At 41.7% G+C, this 27273-nt stretch overlaps 1 protein-coding gene across 1 annotated transcript in view; it reads right to left on the bottom strand.

Moving 5' to 3' along the window:
* Window positions 1-27273, bottom strand: part of LOC109895144 (zinc finger matrin-type protein 4-like) — a 173644-nt gene that overhangs the window by 82864 nt on the left and 63507 nt on the right. The window contains exon 3 of the mRNA XM_020488802.2: window positions 25607-25696. Within this exon, the coding sequence (XP_020344391.1) occupies window positions 25607-25696 (90 nt within the window). The remainder of the gene's footprint in view (window positions 1-25606; window positions 25697-27273) is intronic.

Below are 27273 nucleotides of genomic sequence, written 5' to 3'. Positions count from 1 at the left end.
CCTCAAGAAGATGGTTGAGGGAATACCAAGAGTGTGCAAAGCTGTAATCAAGGAAAAAGAGTGACTACTTTGAAGAATCTCAAATATAAAATCTCTATAATATAACAGGTTTTTGGTTACTACATGATTCTATGTGTTATTTCATAGTTTTGATGTTGTTACTATTATTCTACAATGTTGAAAATTGTACAAATAAAGAAAAACCCTTGAATGAGTAGATGTGTCCAAACTTGACTGGTACTGTATATTATATATTTCATGGATTATGTTTTAAATACTCACATAAGTGTGGTAAATGTGTACATTTCCGTATTCAAAAATATATATTTCAAAACAAACTGTTCAGTTACTCTCTGCCCCTCAGTGAATGCCAGCTCTGCATCTGTGGGCGCATAGGTCAAGAGAACATTGCCTTGATTGTTTTACCAGCTATTTGCCATGGGGGGGGAACAGCTCCAATGAAATCGCAGGATTTTATAGCATAAATTATAACAACACAAAGTAAATGGACCTTCCTGGGGTGCTCAAATGTGCATCTGTTCAGTACGAACTTCCGGGTCTGCTCTAGTCTCCTCCCAATGAGTCTCCCGCGCCAGACGGCTTAATTCCGCAAGCGAGACTAGATCCCTTCTATAAAAGGTACAGATGGCACTAAAGAAAAAAACTACTTTGTAAATACCTTGCAAATAAATAATCCTAAAAAAGTAATGTGACCTCATAATGAACTAGCTAGAACCTTCTCATCACGGATCTGGTAGGACAATAAGAATGGCCGATTTGACTGTTTCGCCCTGATGTTGTTTATAAGGTATTACTGTAGGTGACATGTGTGGACTAAAACAGCATAGGATCAGGTCTATCACAAAGCATAATCAAATTAATTAGCCAGCTACAGAAACTTTGAATCAAATCAAATTGTTTGGGACACAAACATCTATTTAGCCGGTGTTATTGTGGGTGTAGCAAAATGCTTATGTTCCTAGGTCCAACAGTGCAGTAATATCTAACAATACATGTAAATCTAAAGTAAAATAATGGAATTAAGAAATATTAGGATGAGCAATAGTCCGGAATATAAATATACAGTTGAAGTCAGAAGATTACATAAACTGAGTTTAAATGTATTTGGCTAAAGTGTTTCACAATTACTGACATTTAATCCTAGTAAAAAATCCCTGTCTTAGGTCAGTTAGGATGACCACTTTATTTTAACAATGTAAAATGTCAGAATAATAGTAGAGTGATTTATTTCAGCTTTTATTTCTTTCATCACATTCCAAGTGGGTCAGAAGTTTACATACACTCAATTAGTATTTGGTAGCATTGCCTTTAATTTTTTAACTTGGGTCAAACATTTTGGGCAGCCTTCCACAAGCTTCCCACAATAAGTTGGGTCAATTTTGGCCCATTCCTCCTGACAGAGCTGGTGTAACTGAGTCAGGTTTGTAGGCCTCCTTGCTGGCACCTTTTCAGTTCTGCCCACAAATGTTCTATAGGATTGAGGTCAGGGCTTTGTGATGGCCACTCCAATACCCTGACTTTGTCTTTAAGCCATTTTGCCACAACTTTGGAAGTATGCTTGGAGTCCTAATCCATTTGGAAGACTCATCTGCAACTAAGCTTTAACTTCCGGACTGTCTTGAGATGTTGTAAAATATATCCACATAATTTTCCTACCTCATGATGCCATCCATTTTGCGAAGTGCACCAGTCCCTCCTGCAGCAAAGCACCCCCACAACATGATGCTGCCAACCCCGTGCTTCAAGGTTGGGATTGTGTTCTTCGGATTGCAAGCCTCCCCCTTTTTCCTCCAAACATAGTGATGGCCATTATGGCCAAACAGTTCTATTTTTGTTTCATCAGACCAAAAAGTCTCCCCATGTGCAGTTGCAAACCGTAGTCTGGCTTTTTTATGGTGGTTTTGAAGCAGTGGCTTCTTCCTTGCTGAGCGGCCTTTCAGGTTATGTCGATATAGGACTTGTTTAACTGTGGATATTGATACTTTTGTACCTGTTTCCTCCAGCATCTCCACAAGGTCCTTTGCTGTTGTTCTTTGATTGATTTGCACTTTTCGCACCAAAGTACATTCATCTCTATGAGACAGAACATGTCTTCTTCCTTAGCGGTGTGATGGCTGCGTGATCCCATGGTGTATATACTTGCGTACTATTGTTTGTACAGATGAACATGGTAACCTCAGGCATTTGGAAATTGCTCCTAATGATGAAACAGACTTTTGGAGGCCTCCAATTTTTTTTCTGCAGACTTGGCTGATATCTTATGATTTTCCCATGATGTCAAGCAAAGAGTCACTGTTTGAAGGTAGGCCTTGAAATATGTCCACAGGTACACCTCCAATTGACTTAAATGATGTCAATTAGCCCATCAGAAGCTTCTAAAGCCATGACATCATTTCCTGGAATTTTCCAAGCTGTTTAAAGGCACAGTCAACTTAGTGTATGTAAACTTCTGACCCACTGGAATTGTGATAAAGTGATAATTGAAATAATCTGTCTGTAAACAATTGTTGGAAAAATTACTTGTGTCATGCACAAAGTAGATGTCTACCTGATTTGCCAAAACTATAGTTTGTTAGCAAGAAATTTGTGGAGTGGTTGAAAAATGACAATGTGTATGTAAACTTCCGACTTCAACTGTATATGCATATAATGGGATTCAGAAATAGTTTGGTCAATTTTTTGGTCAAATGAATGAGTTTGCTAGCAACCATTGATAAGCTACAGCTAGCTGGTAGCTTGCTAGTTAGCTCCCATGCCAATTTCAAGTCTTTCTAAACTAATATCTGACTAACTAAGAAATATGAAGTTATTTCAGAATGAAAATGTACTGGCTAGCGCATCACGCTTGGTGACGTTATGTGAGAACTATTCTGGCACATTCAAAATTGTATAATTTAATCTGTTCAAAACAGTGGCAGCATGTGCAGCAGTGGTCATTCGGGTTTTGACATGCAAAAGTGAAATAGGAGTATTTATGCTATTGTCCAAATGTACAGATCGCTTTATATATCTTCGCAAAGAAACTACTGGTAGTTCGAAAAATTTGCATATTTATGTCATGCTGCTTTGTTGACAACTCCAACAACCTTGCACCATGGGTATTTTGCCAATAAGTGGCCGCCGCTGATACACACCACTCCTGCCCTTGACCTGTCCTTCAGTGCATCTCTCTCTCTCTCACACACACACACACACACACACACACCCCTTACCTACCTCACACACACCCCTTACCTACCTCACCCCAACAGTTAATGTAGAGCAGGCTGCAATCTCATATCATGTCATAAAACATACCATAAATAATGAACATAAATGGAAAATAACAAAATATATAAGGAAATGAGATTCCACAAAAATAAATCTGAGCCAGTCATAATTTCATGGTTAAGTAATACAAGATGAATGAGAGTGGATCATTTCAGAGAATCTAATTAACGCTGAGGTCACTGCACGCTGTTTCTGTGCTGCCAGCCAGGTTGCATGGTGTTTACACTACCATCTTTATTTACATATGAAACCAATAGTTATAGGAAGGGTTAGGCTTAGCATTCGTATTTACATATAAGCTATTGATGTAGCAGCACACTAAATCCTTCATATGAAACCAATAGGCGCTGAGAATGTGTAAACTTCAGAAATGTTTACACTTTAAAAAGAAAAGCATTTTAGATGGGACTGTCGTGATAACCCATGACTCAACTGTAGCACAACCAATACATTCTCTAACATATTTCAACAGTCATATGCATAGTTAGTGTAGGCTTTTCTGTAATCTTGACACACTATTGAACATTGGCAGAATATACTGCTGCATTGCACTTTGAGAATGTGATGCTGAGAGAGAGAGTGAGAGAGAAACGAACAAAGAATGATACAGAGAGAGAGAGGAGGGAGAGGGAGAGAGAGAAAGAGAGAAAGAGCGAGAAACACATTCCATTTCAGCAGAAAGCCTGCCTGATTCCCATTCATGTAAGGCATAATAAAATCATATTTTCATTTGCAAGCGGTAAATTATCTTTGCTGTCAAAGCCGTAGTTGCTCATTTTCATCTTAGTTTAAGCTAAGGAGCAGCATATCAAATCAAAAAATATTTTTCACGTGCCGAATACACAACAGTTGTAGACCTTACCGTGAAATGCTTACTTACAAGCCCTTAACCAACAATGCAGTTCAAGAAAGAGTCAGAAAATATTTACTAAATTAACTAAAGTGAATATTTTAAAAGAAAAAATAAATCATATATATATATATATATATATATATAAATAAAATCAAAAAGTAACAAGAAAATTAAAATAACAATAATGAGGCTATATAAAGGGGGGTACCGGTACTGAGTGAATGTGAGGGGGTACAGGTAAGTCGAGGTAATTTGTAAAGTGACTATGCATAGATAATAAACAGCGAGTAGCAGTAGTGTAAAAAAAAAGGGGGGGGGAGGAGGAGTCAATGTAATTAGTCCGGGTGGACATTCAATTAATTGTTCAGCAGTCTTATGGCTTGGGGGTAGCAGAGAGGGTTGCAATGGAGTCTATAACAATTTTTTGGTCTTTCCTCTGACAGCACCTAGTATATAGGTCCTGGATGTCAGGAAGCTTGGCTCCAGTGATGTTCTGGGCTGTAGGCACTACTCTCTGTAGCGGTCAGGATGCCCTCGATGGTGCAGCTGTAGAACCTTTTGAGGATCTGGGGATGCCAGCTTGCGGCTAGGTTTCCTTTGTAGTCCGTTATATTCTTCAAGCCCTACCACATCCAACAAGCGTCAGAGCCAGTGTAGTAGGATTCAATCTTAGGCCTGTATTGACGCTTTGTCTGTTTGATGGGTCGTCTGCGGGTATAGCGGGATTTCTTATAAACGTCCGGATTAGTGTCCCGCTCCTTGAAAGCGGCAGCTCTAGCCTGTAGCTTGGTGCAGATGTTGCCTGTAATCCATGGCTTCTGGTTGGGAAGTGTACGTCTGGTCGCTTTGGGGACAACGTCATCGATGCACTTATTGATGAAGCCGGTGACTGAGGTGATATACTCCTCAATGCCATTGGATGACTCCCGGAACATATTCCAGACTGTGCTAGCAAAACAGTCCTGTAGCGTAGCATCTGCGTCATCTGACCACTTCTGTTTGAGTCATTGGTACTTCCTGCTTTAATTTTTGCTTTTAAGCAGGAATCAGGAGGATATAATTATGGTCAGATTTGCCAAATGGAGGGCGAGGAAGAGCTTTATATGCATCTCTGAGTAAAGGTGGTGGTAAATAGACGGCTACGAATAATATAGATGATAACTCTCTTGGTAGGTTGTGTGGTCTACAGCTTATCATGAGGTATTCTACCTCAGGTGAGCAATACCTTGAGACTTCTTTGATATTAGACATCGTGCATCAACAGTTATTGACAAATAGACACACACCCCCACCCCTTGTCTAACCAGATGTAGCTGCTCTGTCCTGCCGATGCTCAGAGAAGCCAGCCAGCTCTATATTATCCATGTTGTAGTTCAGCCACGTCTCAGTGAAACATAAAGATATTTCAGTTTTTATTGTCCTGTTGGTAGGATAGTCTTAATCGTAGATCATCCAGTTCGTTTTCCAATGATTGCACTTTGGCCAATAATACAGATGGAAGTTATGGTTTACCGACCCGTCAGCAAATTCTTACAAGGCACCCGGCCCTCCCCCCCTATTCCTCAGTCTTTTCTTTTGTTCACGCTGATGGGGATTTGGGCCTTGTCTTGACAAAGCAGTATATCCTTTGCATCGGACTCTTTAAAGAACAAATCTTTGTCCAGTTCTAGGTGAGTAATCACTGTTCTGATGTCCAGCAGCTCTTTTCGGTCATAAGAGACAGTAGCAGCAACATTATGTACAAAATAAGTTACAAACAATGCAAAAAAACTAATTAGGCACAGTTGGTCAGGAGCTCGTAAAATGGTAGCCATCGCCTCCGGCGCCTTTACTGATACATATCCTTGGTAGTTTGTTTTTGTGCTTTAAAAGAAGAGATGTGTGATATGCTACTGATGTTTCTTTTCTCCAGCTGCATCAAAGACACCACAGCATGTTCTACTGTCCACTGAACCAGACTCTAGGTTGCCATCGATTTCCAGCAGTTGTGTGTGTGTACTCACGTGTGCGTTCGTGCACATTGAGACTCCGTACGTCTGTTCCAGCCCTGCCTGCATAGCTGATATGATCCCGGGTCTATTGCTGTAGGGCAGGGAACGCTATTCTGGCTACGACCCAAATGGAACCCTGTCCCCTATATAGCACACTACTTTTGACCAGGGCCTATAGGGCTCGGTCAAAGGTAGTGCATAATGTAGGAAATAGGGTGCCATTTGGGACCCCACCACTCACTACTCTGGCTGATCTCCCTCCAGGCACATAGGGGGAAGTAGGATAGCCAAGTGCAAGGGTAACCAACAAAAAATTGGTCCTAATATAGACTGGGACAATGCAGTCTATTGCTGTCAGCTGAGGCCATGCAGGGAGGCAGGAAGGGAGGGGAGCACTGAGTGGTCCAGACATTTAATCACTGCTGCTCTCTCTCACACACAAAAAACAGACAAAACTTTGACCTTCACATTATACATCTGTGTGGGCGTTATAATACAACAGCCAGTACCAACTACTAATGAAAACAAAGGACATGAACTGTACTTTGGTTCACCTGAATATGTTTAAAGACCTCGATGAGAGGAATTGCAGTGAAATTATGAGAACAACGTAAATTATGGTCATAGAATTCAGACAGTTGCCCTATTCTATTTAAATTATATTCTAATTCTCATGCTTGGTTACAAAGAAGAACTATGACAATGAATTCTAACGTTGACATTTATCATCTTCTGCACTTTAATTTGAAACGGGTACCCAGTAGCAGCCTTTCTCACACCGTTCGTCTACTGCTCATTGTTTAACGAAGGGATTAAAGAATGAATGGCAGGTTTAATTTCTATCTCCATCCAAGCTATTCTGAGTGTAAAGCAATTATAAACACAGCTAGCGTTGTCTTGTCGTCACACCATGGCTGGCCCAGCAGACAGAATGACTTTGAGGAGATTGTGATTGGCAGCATTGCTCTGTGACATCTGAGCATGAAAGCTGCTGTTGTGTACGGAGTACTGACTGACTGCAAAGTTGAATTAATTAGACATAAAATACTGCATGAGTCTTAATGAAAATGTCTTATGACTGTTTTAGAAAGTTACTTCTAACACACTCATTGGAAATTACACTGACTAAGATAGAGCAGCGGCAGCAGTTCCCAAATGGACTACTTATAATTCATGTGTAATTAATAACTGTGGTAATAAGATTAGCCCACATAAACACACCTTACCTCTTGTCATCATAAAAACATTATTATATTGAGAAAGCCTTGGCTGGTGATTACTAAGCATACTGCACTGTGAGCTGAATATTTACATTGATGACTGTTGAGCTGAGAGGTTTTACAGAAATCCCGGTTGGAGCATTCCCAGATTTGCTGTTTATTCCCTGCCGATTCCAGGAATCTTCCAACCTGGATTTCTGTGTTGGAAAGTTACTAGAATGTTGCAAGCCAAGCTGAGTGAAAATATAACGTCAAGGAAGGTGTAGAACACAGATCATTTTGATGGATCCTTGATCCATCAACATTGTTGTAGTTTCTCTTCGTGGCATAGGTTAAGAAACACACTGGCATAGTATACACAGTTCCTCAAACAGTGCACCCTAACATTTACTCAACGTCTGATGTTTCTGTTCACAAAAATAAAGAGTGCACAAAACAATATGAACATGATCAAATAAATCCCCCATGGATTTTTCAAATTGCCATGGTACAGAAATGGGAAACGCTGTTTCCATGTGAAAGCGGCAGAATGCAGTCTTTGTTTCAGAATCATAATAGGTAAGGACAGAAAGCACGGCACCATCGTCTTTCTCTCACACGATTGAAATGGTTCATTATCCTAAAATGTACCTCTGAGGTAGAATGTATTATTCTCTCCAACTCCATTGGTACTGTGAGGTGAGGTATTTGTGAATCCCAACCTGGAGTAAGGGCTGCTGCCACACCATCATGGCCCTGTCATTCAAATGCAACACTCCAAGAAGCAGCTCAATGCACATTCAGAAGAGGAAAACTGAAAGCATATCGGAAAAGAAATCACATGTATTTTCTTTTTGTTTCACCTTTTAAACGGAGTAACTATAAGCTGACGTCTTCCTGGCCAAGGAGAAGCATGACATTTCTTTCATTTCTATTTCTCTCTCTCGCAGAACACTTGAGATCAAAGAGACTACCTTTCCTATTTCATTTAAAATGGAGAAACCTGGAGAAATAGTACCCAGAAGTCATTGTATTTGATCTGATCTGTGAATGTTCTCATTTGCTCTACTTTCCTTTCCAACGAACCTTCAGGGGTATCATCCATCCATCCATCCACTGCTTCAGTGCACTTTACCTAATGCTCTCTCTGTTCTCATGTATAATTCTAACTGTGGTCAGTCTCAGTGCTGACACCCCAGCCAGCAGTTTCCACGGCTCCCACAGTGTTCCTTTCAGCAACAGTGACCGCTTGTGCGTGAGAAGTGAAAGCAACCCGGCCAACACCCACCTACAGACATCAAATCCAACCCTTACTGGGTTACAGATCTGAGAAGTCAGTGTCCACAGCCTTCTAGAGAAGTCCATCTCTCAGTCTCCCTCTCTGTCCTTAGCCAGCCTGGTCTCGTAATGTAGGCTATATGCTTTAGCCAACTCTTCTTATCTTTGTCATGCCATACATGCTTGGCAGCAAAATGAATGAACACAGAGAGAAAGAAGTTGGCTAAAGCACAGACAAACTGGACCACCAGGCAGGTAGCCTAGTGGCTAAGTGCATTGGGCCAGTAACTGAAAGGTCGCTGGTTTGAATCCTTGAGCCAACTAGGTGAAAAATACGTCAATGTGCCCTTCAGCAAGGCACTTAACCATAATTGCACATGTAAATGTGCGGAGCATGAGAATGTAGATCAAACTGATGTTTGACGCAGCCTCTCAGAGAAAACCGTTGGTACATGAGGTTCTGTTGACTTCTAGCAAACGTATAAGAAGACTAAGTGTCACATCAAAACAGCAGGCTGTAGGAAACTGGGACGTCTAAGTGTGACATGAAAATAGCATAGACAAGAGCACTAAGCAAAGACACTTGGAATGTCACTCTCAGTCATTTCAACCATGCTCTCTCTCTCGCGCACACACACACACACACACACACTTATGGGCTGTGCATGTGATCTTTCTGATTCCTATCCCTCTCTTGGAGAAGAGAGGGCCCTCTATAGCCTCCCGTCCCCGGTCCCTAGCCTGACAGCCAAAGCCAAGCCATGCCACAGATTAAGAGGTGTGTGGGCAATCTGTTGGATATTGCTCAAGGATAAGGCAACCAAGCATAAGACTGCAGTCACTTCTTGTTCAAGTCAAGGCAGTTCACTTCACCTGTGCCATTTACAATCAGCAACCTGTGTTTGGTGGGCCTCCGCTCCTCGCCTGCCCGCAATCCCATGTAAGGAAGGAAGAACTCACAGGTCCAATCATATGGAAACAGACAGTCTTCAACTGACAAACAACACATAAAGCCATTTGCACTGCATTGATGTTGAGCATAATTTTTGGGGTGAGACCTACACATCAAACCAAAGCCTTTTTAGCCAAAACAAGTGACTAACAGAGGCAGAAACTGGGTACAACTAACCCTGAAAGCAATGTATGTCCTTTCTTCTCTTAACAGCCTCTAGAGATAATTAAGTACAAATAGGACAACAGAAGAATGAATTCAATGATATCCATGTAAGTTCATGAAAAACAGACAGATGCTCCCAGAGGTGCTAAAAAATAAGCCTTTGATGATGGTAATAAATTATAAACTTTATATTTTACAAACTGAGACAAACATTTGTCAAATAATACATTATAACTTCCCTTCCTCATTCTTTTAATGAATTTAGCTAATATTTATGAATTGCAGTCAAGTTTGTTTATAGCAAAGTAGTCTGAGATGTGTCTAACTGCGTCAACATGAAGCTGTGCCCCTGGAGATGCCCACCTGTGTAGACGTCAGCCCTGGGCACGTGCCTGATCCCCCTCACCTGTCTCACTCTCTGTCTTTCTCTCTGTCCCTGTCTTTCTCTGTCCTTGTCTCTCTCTGTCCTCGACTCTCTGTCCCTGTCTTTCTCTGTCCCTGTCTCTCTCTGTCCTCGACTCTCTGTCCCTGTCTCTCAATTCAATTCAATTTGCTTTATTGGCATGACGTAACAATGTGCATATTACCAAAGCTTATTTTGGATATTTACAATATAAAAATTAGAATCAAAATTGTCAACGGGACAACAGTAACAACAATAACCAAGTGTCAAAATAGCCATACATTCAACAATATCAATAAGCATACATGTGTTGGTTGATTGGGGCGGCAGGGTAGCCTAGTGGTTAGAGCAGTGGACTAGCAACTGGAAGGTTGCGAGTTCAAACCCCCGAGCTAAATCTGTCATTCTGCCCCTGAACAGGCAGTTAACCCACTGTTCCTAGGCCGTCATTGAAAATAAGAATTTGTTCTTAACTGACTTGCCTGGTTAAATAAAGGTAAAATAAAAAAATTGGTCTGTCAAACACTGTCCCTCAACTTATGGCAGGCAGCAATGTAGTGCGCTGTCAACCCACAGCTCTCTGCGTCCTCCCCCAACAGGACGGGTGCCTACTCTCATCAGAGAGGTCTTTGAAACCTTGAATAGGAGTTTCAAATTTGGGGAAATTGTTTTATATTTTTTACATTTTGTCAAGATATGCAGCTCCTTCTCAGGTTCTGCTGTTGTGCAGTGGTTGCACAGCCTTTCCTCTACAGGGAGCCAGGTTTTCCTGTGTCTACCCTTCTCATTGGCAAGGCTGTGCTCACTGAGCCTGTACTTTGTGACGGTTTTTCTAAGGTTTTGATCAGTAACCATGGTCAAATATTTAGCCACAGTGTACTGTCGATTTAGGACAAGATAGCACTGCATTTTGCTTTGTGTTTGCGTTTCCCAATAAGCAATATAGTTTTGTTTTGACTGTGTTGTAATTGGGTTTATCCTGATTGATTGGATGTTCTGGTCCTGAGGCTTCAGTGTGTTAGTATAACAGGTTTGTGAACTCAGCCCCAGGACCAGCTGGATGAGGGGACTCTTTTCTTTGCTCAACTCTTGGCATTGCAGGTATGCTTGGTATGATATGAGAGGAGGTCACTGTATTTTAGATGTTTCCAAAACTTAATTGCTCTCTTTTTTGTTTTTATTATTAGTGGATATTGGCCTAATTCTGCCCTGCCTGCATTGTTTGTAGTTATCCTCTGGACATGTAGGAGAATCTTACAGAACTCTGCATGCAGGGTTTCAATGGGGTGTTTGTCCTATTTGATGAAATCTTGTTTTGCAAGTGGATCCCACACCTCGCTGCCATAAAGTGTAATTGGTTCAATGACATATTCAATTAGTTGTAGCCAAATTTTAATAGGTATTTGTTAAGGTTTTCTTCCGGTGAAGGAGAGGAGGACCAAAATGCAGCGTGGTTATTTGTATACATTTTTAATAAAGATGAAACCATGAACAGTATACAAAAACAATAACTGTGAAAAAACCAAAACCGCCTATCTGGTGTTAACAAACACAGAGACATGAACAATCACCCACAAAACACTCAAAGAATATGACTGCCTAAATATGGTTCCCAATCAGAGACAACGATAAACACCTGCCTCTGATTGAGAATCACTCCAGACAGCCATAGACTATTCTAGACAACCCCACTATACCACAATCCCAATACCTACAAAAACCCCAAGACAAAACACACCACATAATAAACCCATGTCACACCCTGGCCTGACCAAAATAACAAAGAAAACACAAAATACTAAGACCAGGGTGTGACAGTATTTCAAAATGAATTAGCTTTTTAATGGTGTAGAATGCCCTGCGTTCTCTCTCAGTTCATTCACTGCCTCATTAAGGTGTCCAGTTGAGCTTATTTTTAAACCTAAGTAATTGTAGTGTGTGCAGTACTCTATATATTTTGTACCAATTGAGAACTTTGATCTAATTCCCTGAGATCTGGATCTTCTCTGGAAAATCATTATTTTAGTATTTTTGGGGTTTACTTCTTGGGCCCAGGTCTGGCGGTACTGCTCTAGCAGGTCCAGGCTCTGCTGTAGGCCATGTGCTGTGGGTGACAGCAGGCATAGGTCATCTGTGAAGAGTAGGCATTTAACTTCTGAATTGTGGAGACTAACACCAGGGGCTGAGGATTTTTTAAATAATAGTGGCCAATTGCAACCCTGACGAAGGCCCCGCCCCTGGTTAAAGAATTCTGTTATTTTCTTGCCAATTTTAATGCTGCACGTATTGCCAGTATACATTGATTTAATTATGTCATGTTTTACCCCCTACACCACTTTCAAAAACTTTGTAGAACAGTCCTGTATGCCAAATAGAATCAAATGCTTTTTGGAAGTCGATAAAGCAAGCGTATATTTTGGTATTATTTTGGTGGACATGTTTATGTAACAGGGTGTGTAGGGTGTAAATATGATCAGTTGTGCGATGTTTTGGTTTCAATCCAATTTGGATTTTACTCAAGACATTGTGCTTATTAAGGAAGTTTAGAAATCTTACATTTATAATACTACAGAAAACCTTCCCCAGGTTACTGTTCATACAAATGCCTCTAATTGTTAGGGTCACATTTATCTCCGTTTTTAAAGATTGGGGTTATGAGTCCTTGATTCCAGATGTCAGGGAAATAACCTACACTCAGGATCAAATGAAACAGTTTTAATATAGCCAATTGAAATTTTGCACTAGTGAGTTTGAGCATCTCATTTAGGATGCCATCAGGTCTGCACGCTTTTTTAAATTTCAGAGCCTGAAGTTTCTTATGGAACTCCTGATCAGTAATTGGGGACTCCAATGGATTTTGATTGTCCTTTATAGTTTTTTCTAATCCATTCAATTTCTCATGAATTTGGCATTGTTCTGCATTTGTGTCCATTTGAACGGTGCTGTAGAGTGTTTTAAAATGGGTTGTCCATATGTCACCATTTTGTATCGCCAATTCATCTTGTTTAGATTTTTTTAGTTTTTTCCAATTTTGCCAGAAGTAGTTTGTGTTTATGGACTCCTCAATTAGTGTCAGCTGCTTGCTGTTGTACTGTGCTTTTTTGGTTCTGATTGTACGTTTATAGAGTTTTAAAGTCTCACAGAAATGAAGGTGTAGTTCACCATTATTTGGGTCTCTGTGCTTTTTGTTGGATAGTGTTCTAAGTTTTTTCATTATAATTTTACAATCTGCATCAAATCAGTTGTCATCTGTGATCTTTTTTTTCCTTTTTTTTTATCAATATCAATTGTGCTTCTTTTGCCGTTTGCCTGAATATATAGTTGATGTTTTGTACTGCTAGATTGATGCCTTCTTCACTGTGAGTGAATGTGGTATCCAGAAAGTTAATATTTTGGTTCCTCTGTATGAATTTCTGATGTTGTACAGCTTACTGGGCTGTGAATGTGTGGTTGTTTCCATGTCTGTTCTTTTGAGGAACAACGTAATTTGGCTGTGATCAGACAGAGGTGTTAGTGGCTTGACAGTGAATGAGCTGAGAGAGAAGGGATCAATGTCTGTGATCATATAACTGTACTGTACCGTGGCCAAGAGGTGAGCAGTAGGTAAGAGTCCCACCCCCCCCCCGTAACCAACCATTGACAAAGTACAGACCCAGGCTTCTACAGAGCTGCAACAGATCCCTTCCGTTTTTGTTGACTGTGCTGTCACTGTTGTTTCTATGGGGGAGATGAAGACAGTTAGAGACACTATGGCCTGTAATAAAGCTGTCCCCTCGTGTGCTCGTTAGATCAGGTAGTGTGCTTCTACACCTGCATTGCTTGCTGTTTGGGGTTTTAGGCTGGGTTTCTGTACAGCACTTTGAGATATCAGCTGATGTACGAAGGGCTATATAAATAAATTTGATTTGATTTGATTTGTTCCTGTGCGCGCATTTGTGTCCCCACAGATGAGCACATTTCCCTGGGCCTGGAAATGGCACGTCTCTTCCTCAAGGGTGGGGAAGATTTCCTCTGAGTAATATGGGGATTCTGAGGGGGATATATATTGCGCAAAGGAACACATCTTTTTCTGTCCGTTTTTCAGTTTTAAACAAATGTGATATTTACCAATTTTGAGAGGATCAATTAGATTTTGTAGTTCGGATTTGTACCAAATGATCAGTCCTCCAGAGTCTCTGCCTCTATTGACAGAGCTGTGTTTCTGTGACGGCACAATTTCCTCTCTGTAGCCTGTGGGACAGTGAGTGACAATGTCAGACTTACACCATGTCTCCTGCAGAATGATTACCTCTCTGTAGCCTGTGGGACAGTGAGTGACAATGTCAGACGTACACCATGTCTCCTGCAGAATGATTACCTCTCTGTAGCCTGTGGGACAGTGAGTGACAATGTCAGACGTACACCATGTCTCCTGCAGAATGATGACGTCAACATCTTTACATTTTTTGTTGAACTCCAGTGCTAAACTCTTCAGTCCAAAGGTTGATGAGTTTAGGCCTCTCTCTCTCTCTCTCTCTTTTTTCTTTTTTTAAATACAAAAATAATAACAATAATATGATAACAGTCAATAGTAGAAATGTATATGGAAAATGAAACTATAACTAACTAAATAACGGTCATCTTCATCATTACATCAGTACTACACCTACCATCATCATTACTACTACAACATCCATCACCATCATCAAACTGCTATCATTACCATTACCACCCATTCCACTACAATTTGGAATGATAAACAACAATAATAATAGCATAAACAATAATAGCAATAATAAGAAAGTTACTGCTTACTATGCAGATGTTATTATTCAGTGTCCCTCAGGCGATGGCAGGAAAATACATATTTGGCTGCAAGAGGAGCCATTGCTCCTTCGCCCATGAGTATTTTTAGTTTTTCCTCTGGGTTGAATAAGTTAAAATTTTGTATAAATGTAGTCATTTCTGTGAATAATTAATCTCTTGGTGAGGAGTGTTTCTCACAGTAAATGAGAAGTGCATCTCTGTCTCTACCTCCCCTGTCATGCAGTGACCACATCCTCTTTGGGTAGCCATGTCTTTTAATGTCTGCCGGTTTCTATTGCCAGTTGGTGGTCACTCAGCCTGTACTTGGTAAGGATCTGTCTCTGCTTCGTATCTCTGACAGAGTAGAGATAATCAGCCAATTCATATTCTCTGTTTACAAAACCAACGTACTGTGGTCAGATTAGCCTGCCACAGTTGTCAGGTGAGGTCCAAACAGTTGCTCAGCCAGGTCCAGACACAAGGGCGCTCTCTCTCCATCCCTCCCTCCTCACTCCTGTGATTTCAGCCACCTTAAAGCCATAGAACATTCACAGACCAGTTTTATTTTTTATTTTTTTATTGTACCTTTATTTAACTAGGCAAGTCAGTTAAGAACAAATTCTTATTTTCAATGACAGCCTAGGAACAGTGGGTTAACTGCCTGTTCAGGGGCAGAACGACAGATTTGTAACTTGTCAGCTCGGGGGTTTGAACTTGCAACCTTTAGTTTATTCCTATCTGTTTTATAGCTCTCTAATCTCCTTTTGTAAAGGACTGGAAAGATCAGGCTATCAACATTCAACATTTTTGTGAGTAACAAATACAGAAAACATTACAAATGTTGAATGTGTCCAGGGATAACGCTTATTTTCCTGCCTTTTCTACTACATCTCATACCTGCTGTTACAGTCAATGGAGAATGACAGTGGATAGTGTGAGCATCAAGGGATAACATTATGGAACCACCGCCTTAGACAAGGTGATAAATGCACAGGATGGAGGAACTTTTCTGCCAATTTATAATGTGTTCATCCGCCGGGATGTATTCTACCACTGGGATGTGTTCTGTGTAGAGTAGCTGAGTAGCGGAAAACTGTAATACCACAGAAAGGAACTGAGCAGATGCACTGGAGAGAAGAGAGAGAGGAGCTAGCCTACTGTACAGATTTGGGTTATCTGGCTCTCTAGGATAATTATATCCTACTATTATATTATTTATTTATGTATCATGCAGCAGAGAGAGAGGGGGGGGAAGGAAGAGAGAGAAAGAGGGGAGAGTGAGAAAAGAGGGGGAGTAAGAAAGAGAACGAGGGGAAAGAGAGGGAGAAAAGAGGGGGAGTAAGAAAGATAGAATGAGGGGAGAGAGAGGGAGAAAAGAGGGGGAGTAAGAAAGATAGAACGAGGGGAAAGAGAGGGAGAAAAGAGGGGGAGTAAGAAAGATAGAATGAGGGGGAGAAAAGAGGGGGAGTAAGAAAAATAGAACGAGGGGAGAGAGGGAGAAAAGAGGGGGAGTAAGAAAGATAGAACGAGGGGAGAGAGAGGGAGAAAAGAGGGGGAGTAAGAAAGATAGAATGAGGGGAGAGAGGGGGAGAAAAGAGGGGGAGTAAGAAAGATAGAACGAGGGGAGAGAGAGAGTGAGAAAAGAGGGGGAGTAAGAAAGATAGAACGAGGGGAGAGAGAGGGAGAAAAGAGGGGGAGTAAGAAAGATAGAATGAGGGGAGAGAGGGGGAGAAAAGAGGGGGAGTAAGAAAGATAGAACGAGGGGAGAGAGAGAGTGAGAAAAGAGGGGGAGTAAGAAAGATAGAAATAGAGGGTAGAGAGAGGGAGAAAAGAGGGGGAGTAAGAAAGATAGAAATAGAGGGGAGAGAGAGAGAGAATACTGTACAGGTAGTTTTTGGGTTCTCTGTCTGTCTGGTTAACTTCACTCTCTCCCACTGCTGAAACTGGATCCCTCTCCTCTCCTCCTCTGGAGCTCTATCCTGTTACTGCCCATGAAGGGTTGATTTAAACACCACTAATTAAATAGGAGTGGAGCTCTGATGAGATATTCAATCAGCCCAAAAGTCTCCCCCTGTCGCTAATTGCATCCTCTTTAATGGCTTCTGCATTGAGTTACAGAGCCCGGAGCTAAGGATGACATTTTAACTGTCCTTCGGGGGCCATGTACCTATTAGTAACAAATGACACTAGGCTGATCCAGCACAGTAGCAGATGGACATGGCTATGACGGTCTTCTGTTCTGTTCTCTTCTCTGATTTGCTACCATGTATTGTCTGTGAGTGGAATGGCTGCAGACTGAGCATGTAAGCTTGTTAGAGCAATGTAGTGAACTGGCTGTCATGGCCTGCGTCCCAAATGGCATCCTATTCAGGCCCATATGGCTCTTGTCAATAGTAATGCAGTAGGGAATATGGTTTCATTTTGGATGCATCCATAGTGTCTGTGGACAGCACTCCAGTTAAGATTAAGGCCAGGTACCACACCCTCATAAGGTACTTTTTTTTTCAACTTAATCATATCACAATCAACTTTTTTTTTTACCAGTTGAATGCAGACACAAATAAGACATTTTGTATAAAACAATCCATATATGCACGTTGCGGCTAAGATAAATATGACCACTGGATGAAGTCAGGCTAAATACTTTGGTTTCACTTTGTTAAGTCATTCCAGGACTTTCTATCTGTAGAATACTAAAGATGTACGTCAAATGCAAAATGTACAACATGTCAGCACGTCCCTCTGGCCAAGTCGGGAGAATACATCTAAGGATAACCACACAACATTTGGTGAATGCAGATGCTTCTGAAGCTAAGAAAAAATTGTTGGCGTGTGGGAAGAGTTTGACTTTCAAGTACAGCGAATTTAGACTAGCAAACGACTATTGAGACCCAATCACCATCTCTTCAAAGTAAATGACTAAATATAGTCCAATTTGTAACACCCTCTACGAAATGGTCTTTTAAATTATGTGTAATTTAATGTAATGAGCTTTGAATTTATTGATGAATGTACATTTCTAAGTGGTTAATGTGTTTGAGCCAATCAGTTGTGCTGTGAAAAGGTAGGGATGGTATACAGACGACAGCCCTATTTAGTAAAAGACCAAGTCCATATTATGGCAAGAAAAGCGCAAATAAGCAAAGAGAAATGACAGCCCATCATTACTTTAAGTCATGAAGGTCAGTCAATGCGGAGAATTTCAAGAACTTTGAAAGTTTCTTCAAGTGCAGTTGCAAAAACCAAGCGCTATGATGAAACTGGCTCTCATGAGGACTGCCACAGGGAGACTGTGTAAATCAGGCCTTTGTGGTCGAATTGCTGCAAAGAAACCACTACTAAAGGACACCAATAATAATAAGAGACTTGCTTGAGCCAAGAAACACGAGCAATGGACATTAGACTGGTGGAAATGTGTCTGTTGGTCTGATGAGTCCAAATATGTGATTTTTGGTTTCAACCGATGTGTCTTTGTGAGATACAGAGTAGGTGAGCATGGAGGAGGAGGTGTGATGTGTGTGGGGGCTTTGCTGGTGAAACTGTCTGTTATTTATTTAGAATTCAAGGCACACTTAACCAGCAAGGCTACCACAGCATTCTGCAGAGATACGACATCCCATTTGGTTTGAGCTTAGTGAGACTATCATTTTGTTTTTCAACAGGACAATGACCAAACACACCTCCAGGCTGTGTAAGGGTTATTTGACCAAGAAGGAGAATGATGGAGTACCTCCGCAATCCCCTGACCTCAACCTAATTGAGATAGTTTGGGATGAGTTGGAACGCAGAGTGAAGGAAAAGCAGTGAACAAGTGCTCAGCATATGTCTGACTGCCCTTAACCAACACAAAAACATCCTATGGCGTTCTGCATTAGCATCGAACAGCCCCCGTGATATGCAGCTGTTCAGGGAAGCTAGAAAACATTATACACAGGCAGTTAGAAAAGCCAAGGCTAGCTTTTTCAAGCATAAATTTGCTTCCTGCAACACTAACTCAAAAAAGTTCTGGGACACTATAAAGTCCATGGAGAATAAGAACACCTCATCCCAGCTGCCCACTGCACTGAAGATAGGGAACACTGTCACCACTTATAAATCCACCATAATTGAGAATTTAAATAAGCATTTTTCTACGGCTGGCCATGCTTTCCACCTGGCTACTCCTATCCCGGTCAACAGCACTGCACCCCCCACAGCAACTCGCCCAAGCCTTCCCCATTTCTCCTTCTCCCAAATCCAGTCAGCTGATGTTCTGAAAGAGCTGCAAAATCTGGACCCCTACAAATCAGCCGGGCTAGACAATCTGGACCCTTTCTTTCTAAAATGATCTGCCAAAATTGTTGCCACCCCTATTACTAGCCTGTTCAAACTCTCTTTCCTGTCGTCTGAGATTCCCAAAGATTGGAAAGCAGCTGCGGTCATCCCCCACTTCAAAGGGGGAGACACTCTTGACCCAAACTGCTACAGACCTATATCTATCCTACCCTGCCTTTCTAAGGTCTTCGAAAGCCAAGTTAACAAACAGATTACCGACCATTTCGAATCTCACCATACCTTCTCTGCTTTGTAATCTGGTTTCAGAGCTGGTCATAGATGCACCTCAGCCACGCTCAAGGTCCTAAACGATATCTTAACTGCCATCGATAAGAAACATTACTGTGCAGCCGTATTCATTGATCTGGCCAAGGCTTTCGACTCTGTCAATCACCACATCCTCATCGGCAGACTCGACAGCCTTGGTTTCTCAAATGATTGCCTCGCCTGGTTCACCAACTACTTCTCTGATAGAGTTCAGTGTGTCAAATCGGAGGGTCTGCTGTCCGGACCTCTGGCAGTCTCTATGGGGGTGCCACAGGTTTAAATTCTTGGACCGACTCTCTTCTCTGTATACATCAATGATGTCGCTCTTGCTGCTGGTGAGTCTCTGATCCACCTCTAGGCAGACGACACCATTGTGTATACTTCTGGCCCTTCTTTGGACACTGTGTTAACAACCCTCCAGGCAAGCTTCAATGCCATACAACTCTCCTTCCATGGCCTCCAATTGCTCTTAAATACAAGTAAAACTAAATGCATGCTCTTCAACCGATCGCTGCCTGCACCTGCCTGCCTGTCCAACATCACTACTCTGGACGGCTCTGACTTAGAATACGTGGACAACTACAAATACCTAGGTGTCTGGTTAGACTGTAAACTCTCCTTCCAGACCCACATCAAACATCTCCAATCCAAAGTTAAATCTAGAATTGGCTTCCTATTTTGCAACAAAGCATCCTTCACTCATGCTGCCAAACATACCCTTGTAAAACTGACCATCCTACCAATCCTCGACTTCGGTGATGTCATTTACAAAATAGCCTCCAATACCCTACTCAACAAATTGGATGCAGTCTATCACAGTGCAATCCGTTTTGTCACCAAAGCCCCATATACTACCCACCATTGCGACCTGTACGCTCTCGTTGGCTGGCTCTCGCTTCATACTCGTCACCAAACCCACTGGCTCCATGTCATCTACAAGACCCTGCTAGGTAAAGTCCCCCCTTATCTCAGCTCGCTGGTCACCATAGCTTCTCCCACCTGTAGCACACGCTCCAGCAGGTATATCTCTCTAGTCACCCCCAAAACCAATTCTTTCTTTGGCTCTCCTTCCAGTTCTCTGCTGCCAATGACTGGAACGAACTACAAAAATCTCTGAAACTGGAAACACTTATCTCCCTCACTAGCTTTAAGCACTAACTGTCAGAGCAGCTCACAGATTACTGCACCTGTACATAGCCCACCTATAATTTAGCCCAAACAACTACCTCTTTCCCTACTGTATTTATTTTATTTATTTATTTTGCTCCTTTGCACCCCATTATTTCTATTTCTACTTTGCACATTCTTCCACTGCAAATCTACCATTCCAGTGTTTTACTTGCCACCATGGCCTTTTTTTGCCTTTACCTCCCTTATCTCACCTCATTTGCTCACATCGTATATAGACTTGTTTATACTGTATTATTGACTGTATGTTTGTTTTACTCCATGTGTAACTCTGTGTCGTTGTATGTGTCGAACTGCTTTGCTTTATCTTGGCCAGGTCGCAATTGTAAATGAGAACTTGTTCTCAACTTGCCTTACCTGGTTAAATAAAGGTGAAATATTCTTTTTTTTTAAATGTCGGAACTCCTTCAAGACGGTTGGAAAAGCATTCCAAGTGAAGCTGGTTTAGAGAATGCCACAAAGCTGTCATCAAGGCAAAGGGTGGCTATTTTGAATAATCTCAAAAATATTGATATGTTTAACACTTTTTTGGTTACTACATGATACCATATTTTTGGAATATTTTTATTTAACCCTTGTTTTACCAGGCAAGTTAACTGAGAACACATTCTCATTAACAACCTGGTGAATAGTTACAGGGGAGATGAGATGAATGAGCCAACTGTAAACTGGGGAAGATTAGGTGGCATGACGGCCAGATTGTGAATTTAGGGTTGCACAGGGTAAACACCCCTACTCTTAGGATAAGTGCTACGGGATCTTTAGTGACCACAGAGAGACAAGACACCCATTTAACGCCCCATCCAAAAGACACACCCTACACAAGGCAATGTTCACAATCACTGCCCTAGGGAATTGGGATATTTTTTTTCCGACTTTAGACCAGAGGAAAGGGTGCAGCCTACAGGCCCTCCAACACCACTTCCAGCAACATCTGGTCTCCCATCCAGGGACCGACCAGGACCAAACCTGCTTAGCTTCAGAAGCAAGCCAGCAGTGGGATGCAGGGTGGTATGCTGCTGGCTTGCTATTTTATAGTTTTGATATCTTCAGTATTATTCTACAATGTAGAAAATAGTACAAATAAAGAATGAGTAGGTGTGTCCAAACCTTTGACTGGTACTGTATCTCTCCTTCACAGTTCTGATTTCATTAAATCTTTGATTCAAGCAATTATACGGTTAAAAATATATCATACATTTTAGACAATACAAACTCAGCCAAAATCCCAGCCTTAACTACACTGGACGACACAGAACATCAACCTTAGCTATGAAAGGTGGACCAATGCAGTTTTCCGGTCTGGTGTGTTGCTCAGTGATGCAGCAGCAAAGACACAGAGCATGAGAGCACAGCGTTCACTGATAACACAGAGCATGAGAGCACAGCGTTCACTGATAACACAGAGCATGAGAGCACAGCGTTCACTGATAACACAGAGCATGAGAGCACAGCGTTCACTGATAACACAGAGCATGAGAGCACAGCGTTCACTGATAACACAGAGCATGAGAGCACAGCGTTCACTGATAACACAGAGCATGAGAGCACAGCGTTCACTGATAACACAGAGCATGAGAGCACAGCGTTCACTGATAACACAGAGCATGAGAGCACAGCGTTCACTGATAACACAGAGCATGAGAGCACAGCGTTCACTGATAACACAGAGCATGAGAGCACAGCGTTCACTGATAACACAGAGCATGAGAGCACAGCGTTCACTGATAACACAGAGCATGAGAGCACAGCGTTCACTGATAACACAGAGCATGAGAGCACAGAGAATACACTGATTACAGAGGCCGTCGATCCACAATACACAACAGCATGGGAGCTTTGATCTTGAAAGCAGCTGAAAAGGTAAAATAGAGCCGTAGAAAACAAATATTTGCCTCAGCTACCTCCAGCAACCTATTCCCCTGGATGCCATTTTTGGAGGCTGCTTATTTTGTTTATGTAGGGAAATGAAAAACTACTAATCCCCCTATCGAGGATTGCATGCGCGCTACAGTGGGTAATACAGTAATACATTTTACTGGTCTGCATGGTGTATTTTTTATCTCTCTCTCTCATGGGTGTTTTGATATTTATGTAAACTCGTAGTCATCAAAGAGACCTCGATATGTGACAAATCCAACAGCAACGTTATTGCTCAAAACCACTGAACATGTTTTTACCTAAAGCATTGAAGCTGGATCAACAAGGCATCTCAAATAGATTAAATGGACAATACAGTTATCGTATCTTATAGTATAGAACTGTAGCTAAATCTATAGGACTCAAAGTTAAAGTGGGATAACTAATATATTTTTTGCCACCTGGGGCGGCAAGTAGCCTAGTGGTTAAAGCGTTGGGCCAATAACCAAAAGGTTGCTAGATCAAATCCCTGAGCCGACAAGATAAAAATCTGTCATTCTGCCCCTGAACAAGGCAGTTAACCCACTGTTCATCTCCATCATGGTAAATAAGAACTTGTTCTTAACCAACTTGCCGAGTTAAATAAAAGTTAAATAAAAAAAATAGACCCTCTACCACAGTTTCCCAAATTAGAGAGATGAACCTGGAGAAGACTCCTCTAAGTAAGCTGGTCCTGGGGCTCTGTTCACAAACAGTCCCCACAGAGCCCCAGGACAGCAACACAATTAGACCCAAACAAATCCTGAGAAAACAAAAAAAATATTACTTGACACATTGGAAAGAATTCATAAATAAGAATTGATAAAACTAGAATGCTATTTGGCCCAAAACAGAGTACACAGTGGCAGAATACCTGACCCAAAAGTAAAGAAAGCTTTGACCATGTACAGACTCTGTGAGCATAGTCTTGCTATTGAGAAAGGCAGACCTGTCTCTCAAAGAAGACGGGCTATGCGCACACTGCCCACAAAATTAGGTGGAAACTGAGTTGCACTTCCTAACCTCCTGCCAAATGTATGATGACATGTTTCCCTCAGATTACACAGACACACAAAGAGTTAGAAAACAAATCCAATTTTGATAAACTCCCATATCTGTTGGGTGAAATACCACAGTGTGCCATCACAGCAGCATTATTTGTGACCTGTTGCCACAAGAAAATGGCAACTAGTGAAGAACAAACCACATTGTAAATAGAACTGATATTTATTTTCCCTTTTGTACTATTTGCACATCGTTACAAAACTGTATACGATTTGTACTATTTGTATACGATTTGTAATTCATTCTTTTGCAACTTTTATTTACTGTTTACTGTTTCATTATTTCACTTGTTTGGCAATGTAAACATATGTGTCCTATGCCAATAAAGCCCTTAAATTGAAATTGAATTGAGAGAGAGAGACACAGACAGACAGAAGAGATGGAAGGAAGGAAGGAATGCAGAGGAAGAGAGAAAGAGAGGGTGGGACAGAGAGGAGGAGAAAGGGGAGGAGAAAGAGAGTGAAAGACAAACACAAAAGAAAGGAGGAGGAGGAGAGAGGGATAGAGCTCTTTCCCTACAGGAGTCCTTATCAGGTCCAGAGGAGAAGATCTCCTTGACTGATAGCTGGCAGACAGACTAATCACTGTTGAGACCTGAGACTGAGGCTCTCCCAATACAACACTACTGCAATGGCCCTGATCTCACCGCCACCATCTCCCCACAACACCAATGGATCTCAACGTCAAAAGCCCAGCGTATGCACATTGATATGATAATATTACATAAACTCTTATTTCACGGAAGTATGATACTGTAGCCACTGATTGTGCAGAAAGCTGATGAGACACAAATGCTGCAAATCTTTATGCAGAACAGAAAGCACACCTGCAAATAGCTTGTCTGTTTGTTTCTTTGTCTTGGCTCAGTGAAAGCTTTGAGTCAGCATAGATAGGCGCACAGATGCTAGCAAGCACAAACCCAATTGCGCACCACCACCACCCATTTCTCCTGTAGTTCCTCTCAGACAAGAAGGAAGACTTTAAGCACAAGCATCACAACCCACACGTATCTTGTGTGGCTCAGTTGGTAGAGCATGGTGCTTGCAAAGCCAGGGTTGTGAGTTTGATTCCCACAGGGGACCAGTATGGAGAAGAAGAAAAAAAGTATGAAATGTATGCACTCACTACTGTAAGTCGCTCTGGATAAATGACTAAAATGTATCAACCGGTGTTTGATGGCAGAACATAATTGCAGGTGTCAAAATACCATTTACACGGGAGACATGTTGCACCCTATTCACTTAGTAGTGCACTACTTCTGACCAAAGCCCACTATGACATCAATTCAATGTCTATTCCACGTTTGTTCAACATAACTTCATTGAAATGACGTGGAAACAATGGCACCCTACCCACTTGGTAGGGTGCCATTTGGGATATCGTCTAAATGTGCTCTTTTCACTTAACAGAAAGCTGCTCTGCTCTGACAACCTGTGGCTTTCAGTTCATTGTCACTTCCACGTCGGTTGGTTCAGCCAAGCAGAAATGTGTTACTACATATCTATTCATCACTCTGACAAGAGGCCAGAAGGTCAAGACACAGGGGTAGGAATCAATAACAGGAATGTCCATTAAGACAGAAAGGTTTAACACTCCTCTGACTGTCAGTGAGTGCATCGAAGGCAGAGATGATTTGAGAACCTATCTATGGGGCCATGCATTTTTCAAAAACTTCCACTCTGTTATCCAATTCTTACTATTGTAAAAGTGTGAAATCATCATCATGATAGTGAGATGTATAACGGACACTACTACACTCTTAGAAAAAAGGGTTCCAAAAGGGTTCTTCGGTTGTCCCCATAGGATAACCCTTTTGGGTTCCAGGTAAAACCCTCTGTGCAAAAAGAACCCCAAAAGGTTCTACCTGGAGCCAAAAAGTGTTCTTCAAACGGTTCACCTATGGGGAAAGCCGAAGAACCCTTTTAGCACCTTGTGTAGAGCCAGTGTAGTACTCACATTGTCTGTTCTGAGTTTCTTAGCTGGGCAGCCTCCATCCACGGGATGTAGCATGTAATACAGTCGTACTTTATTGGCATGTTTCCGACTCTAGAAAGGAAAAAAGGGGAGTTAAAACACAATAAAGGTTAGAAACATCATGAAAAGACCATCATTCATGTTTTTCTTGATCTGAACCCCCCCCCCCCCAAAGCTTTCACATGAATTGCATGTCTAGATTAAAGATAAATTAAATGTTTATATTGCATGTATTGAATGGCTTACAAAAAGCAGTGCCATACTGCGCATCTGAGAACTGTGTGGTTGAATGATTCAGACTTACTAAAAGATTGTATTGTAGAAAGAAAAACCTGGTGACTGACAGAATGGCACACTGTTCCCTACATAGAGCCCTATGGGCCCTCAAAAGTAGTACACTATATAGAGAATTTATACAGTGCCTTCGGAATGTATTCAGACCCTTTGACTTTTTCCACAATTTGTTATGTTACTTATTCTAAAATCTATGAAATAAAACATTTTCCTCAGCAATCTACACACAATACCCTATAATTACCAAGCAAAACTGCTTTTCAATTATTGCAAATGTATTACAAGTAAAAAACAGATACCATATTTAAATACCAAGTATTCAGTATCCTGTTTCCATTGGTCATCCTTGAGTTTCTACAACTTGATTGGAGTCCACCTCTGGTAAATTATATTAATTGGACATGATTTGGAAAGGCACACACCTGTCTTTATAACGGTCCCACAGTTGACAGTGTATGTCAGAGGAAAAACCAAGACATGAGGTCGAAGGAATTGTCCATAGAACTCAGATACAGGATTGTGTCAAGGCACAGATCTGGGGAAGGGTACCAAAACATTTTTGCTGCGTTAAAGGTCCACAAGAACACAATGGCCTCCATCATTCTTAAATGGAAGAAGTTTGGAACCACCAAGACTCTTCCTAGAGCTGGCCCCCCGGCTGAACTGAGCAATAGGTGGAGTAGGGCCTTGGTCAGGGAGGTGACCAAGAACCTGATGGTCACTCTGACAGAGCTCTAGAGTTTATCTGTGGAGATGGAACAACCTTCCAGAAGGATAACCATCTCTGCAGCACTCCATGAATCAGACCTTTATGGTACAGTGGTCAGACGGAAGCCACTCCTCAGTAAAAGGCACATGACAGCCTGCTTGGAGTTTGCCAAAAGGCACCTAAAGACTCTCAGACCATGAGAAACAAGATTCTCTGGTCTGATGAAACCAAGATTGAACCCTATGGCCTGAATGCCACGGGTCACGTCTGGAGGAAACCTGGCACCATCCCTACGGTGAAGCATGGTGGCAGGATCATGCTGTGGGGATGTTTTTCAGCGGCAGGGACTGGAAGCCTAATCAGGATCGAGGCAAGAACGAACGTTCCAAAGTACAGAGAGATCCTTGATGAAAACCTGCTCTAGAGCGCTCAGGACCACAGACTGGGGCAAAGGTTCACCTTCCAACAGGACAACAACCCCAAGCACACAGCCAAGACAATGTGGCTTTGGACACAGCCAGAGCCCAGACTTGAACCCGATCGAAAATCTCTGGAGAGACCTGAAAATACCTGTGCCGCAATGCTCCCATCCAGCCTGCCAGCCTGACAAAAATGAGAGGATCTGCAGAGAAAGGTGGGAGAAACT

Source organism: Oncorhynchus kisutch, linkage group LG8, assembly GCF_002021735.2.
Source record: "Oncorhynchus kisutch isolate 150728-3 linkage group LG8, Okis_V2, whole genome shotgun sequence".
Taxonomy (NCBI): Eukaryota; Metazoa; Chordata; class Actinopteri; order Salmoniformes; family Salmonidae; genus Oncorhynchus; species Oncorhynchus kisutch.
Note: the sequence above shows the minus strand (reverse complement) of the source record. Positions and strands in the feature narration are given on the sequence as shown.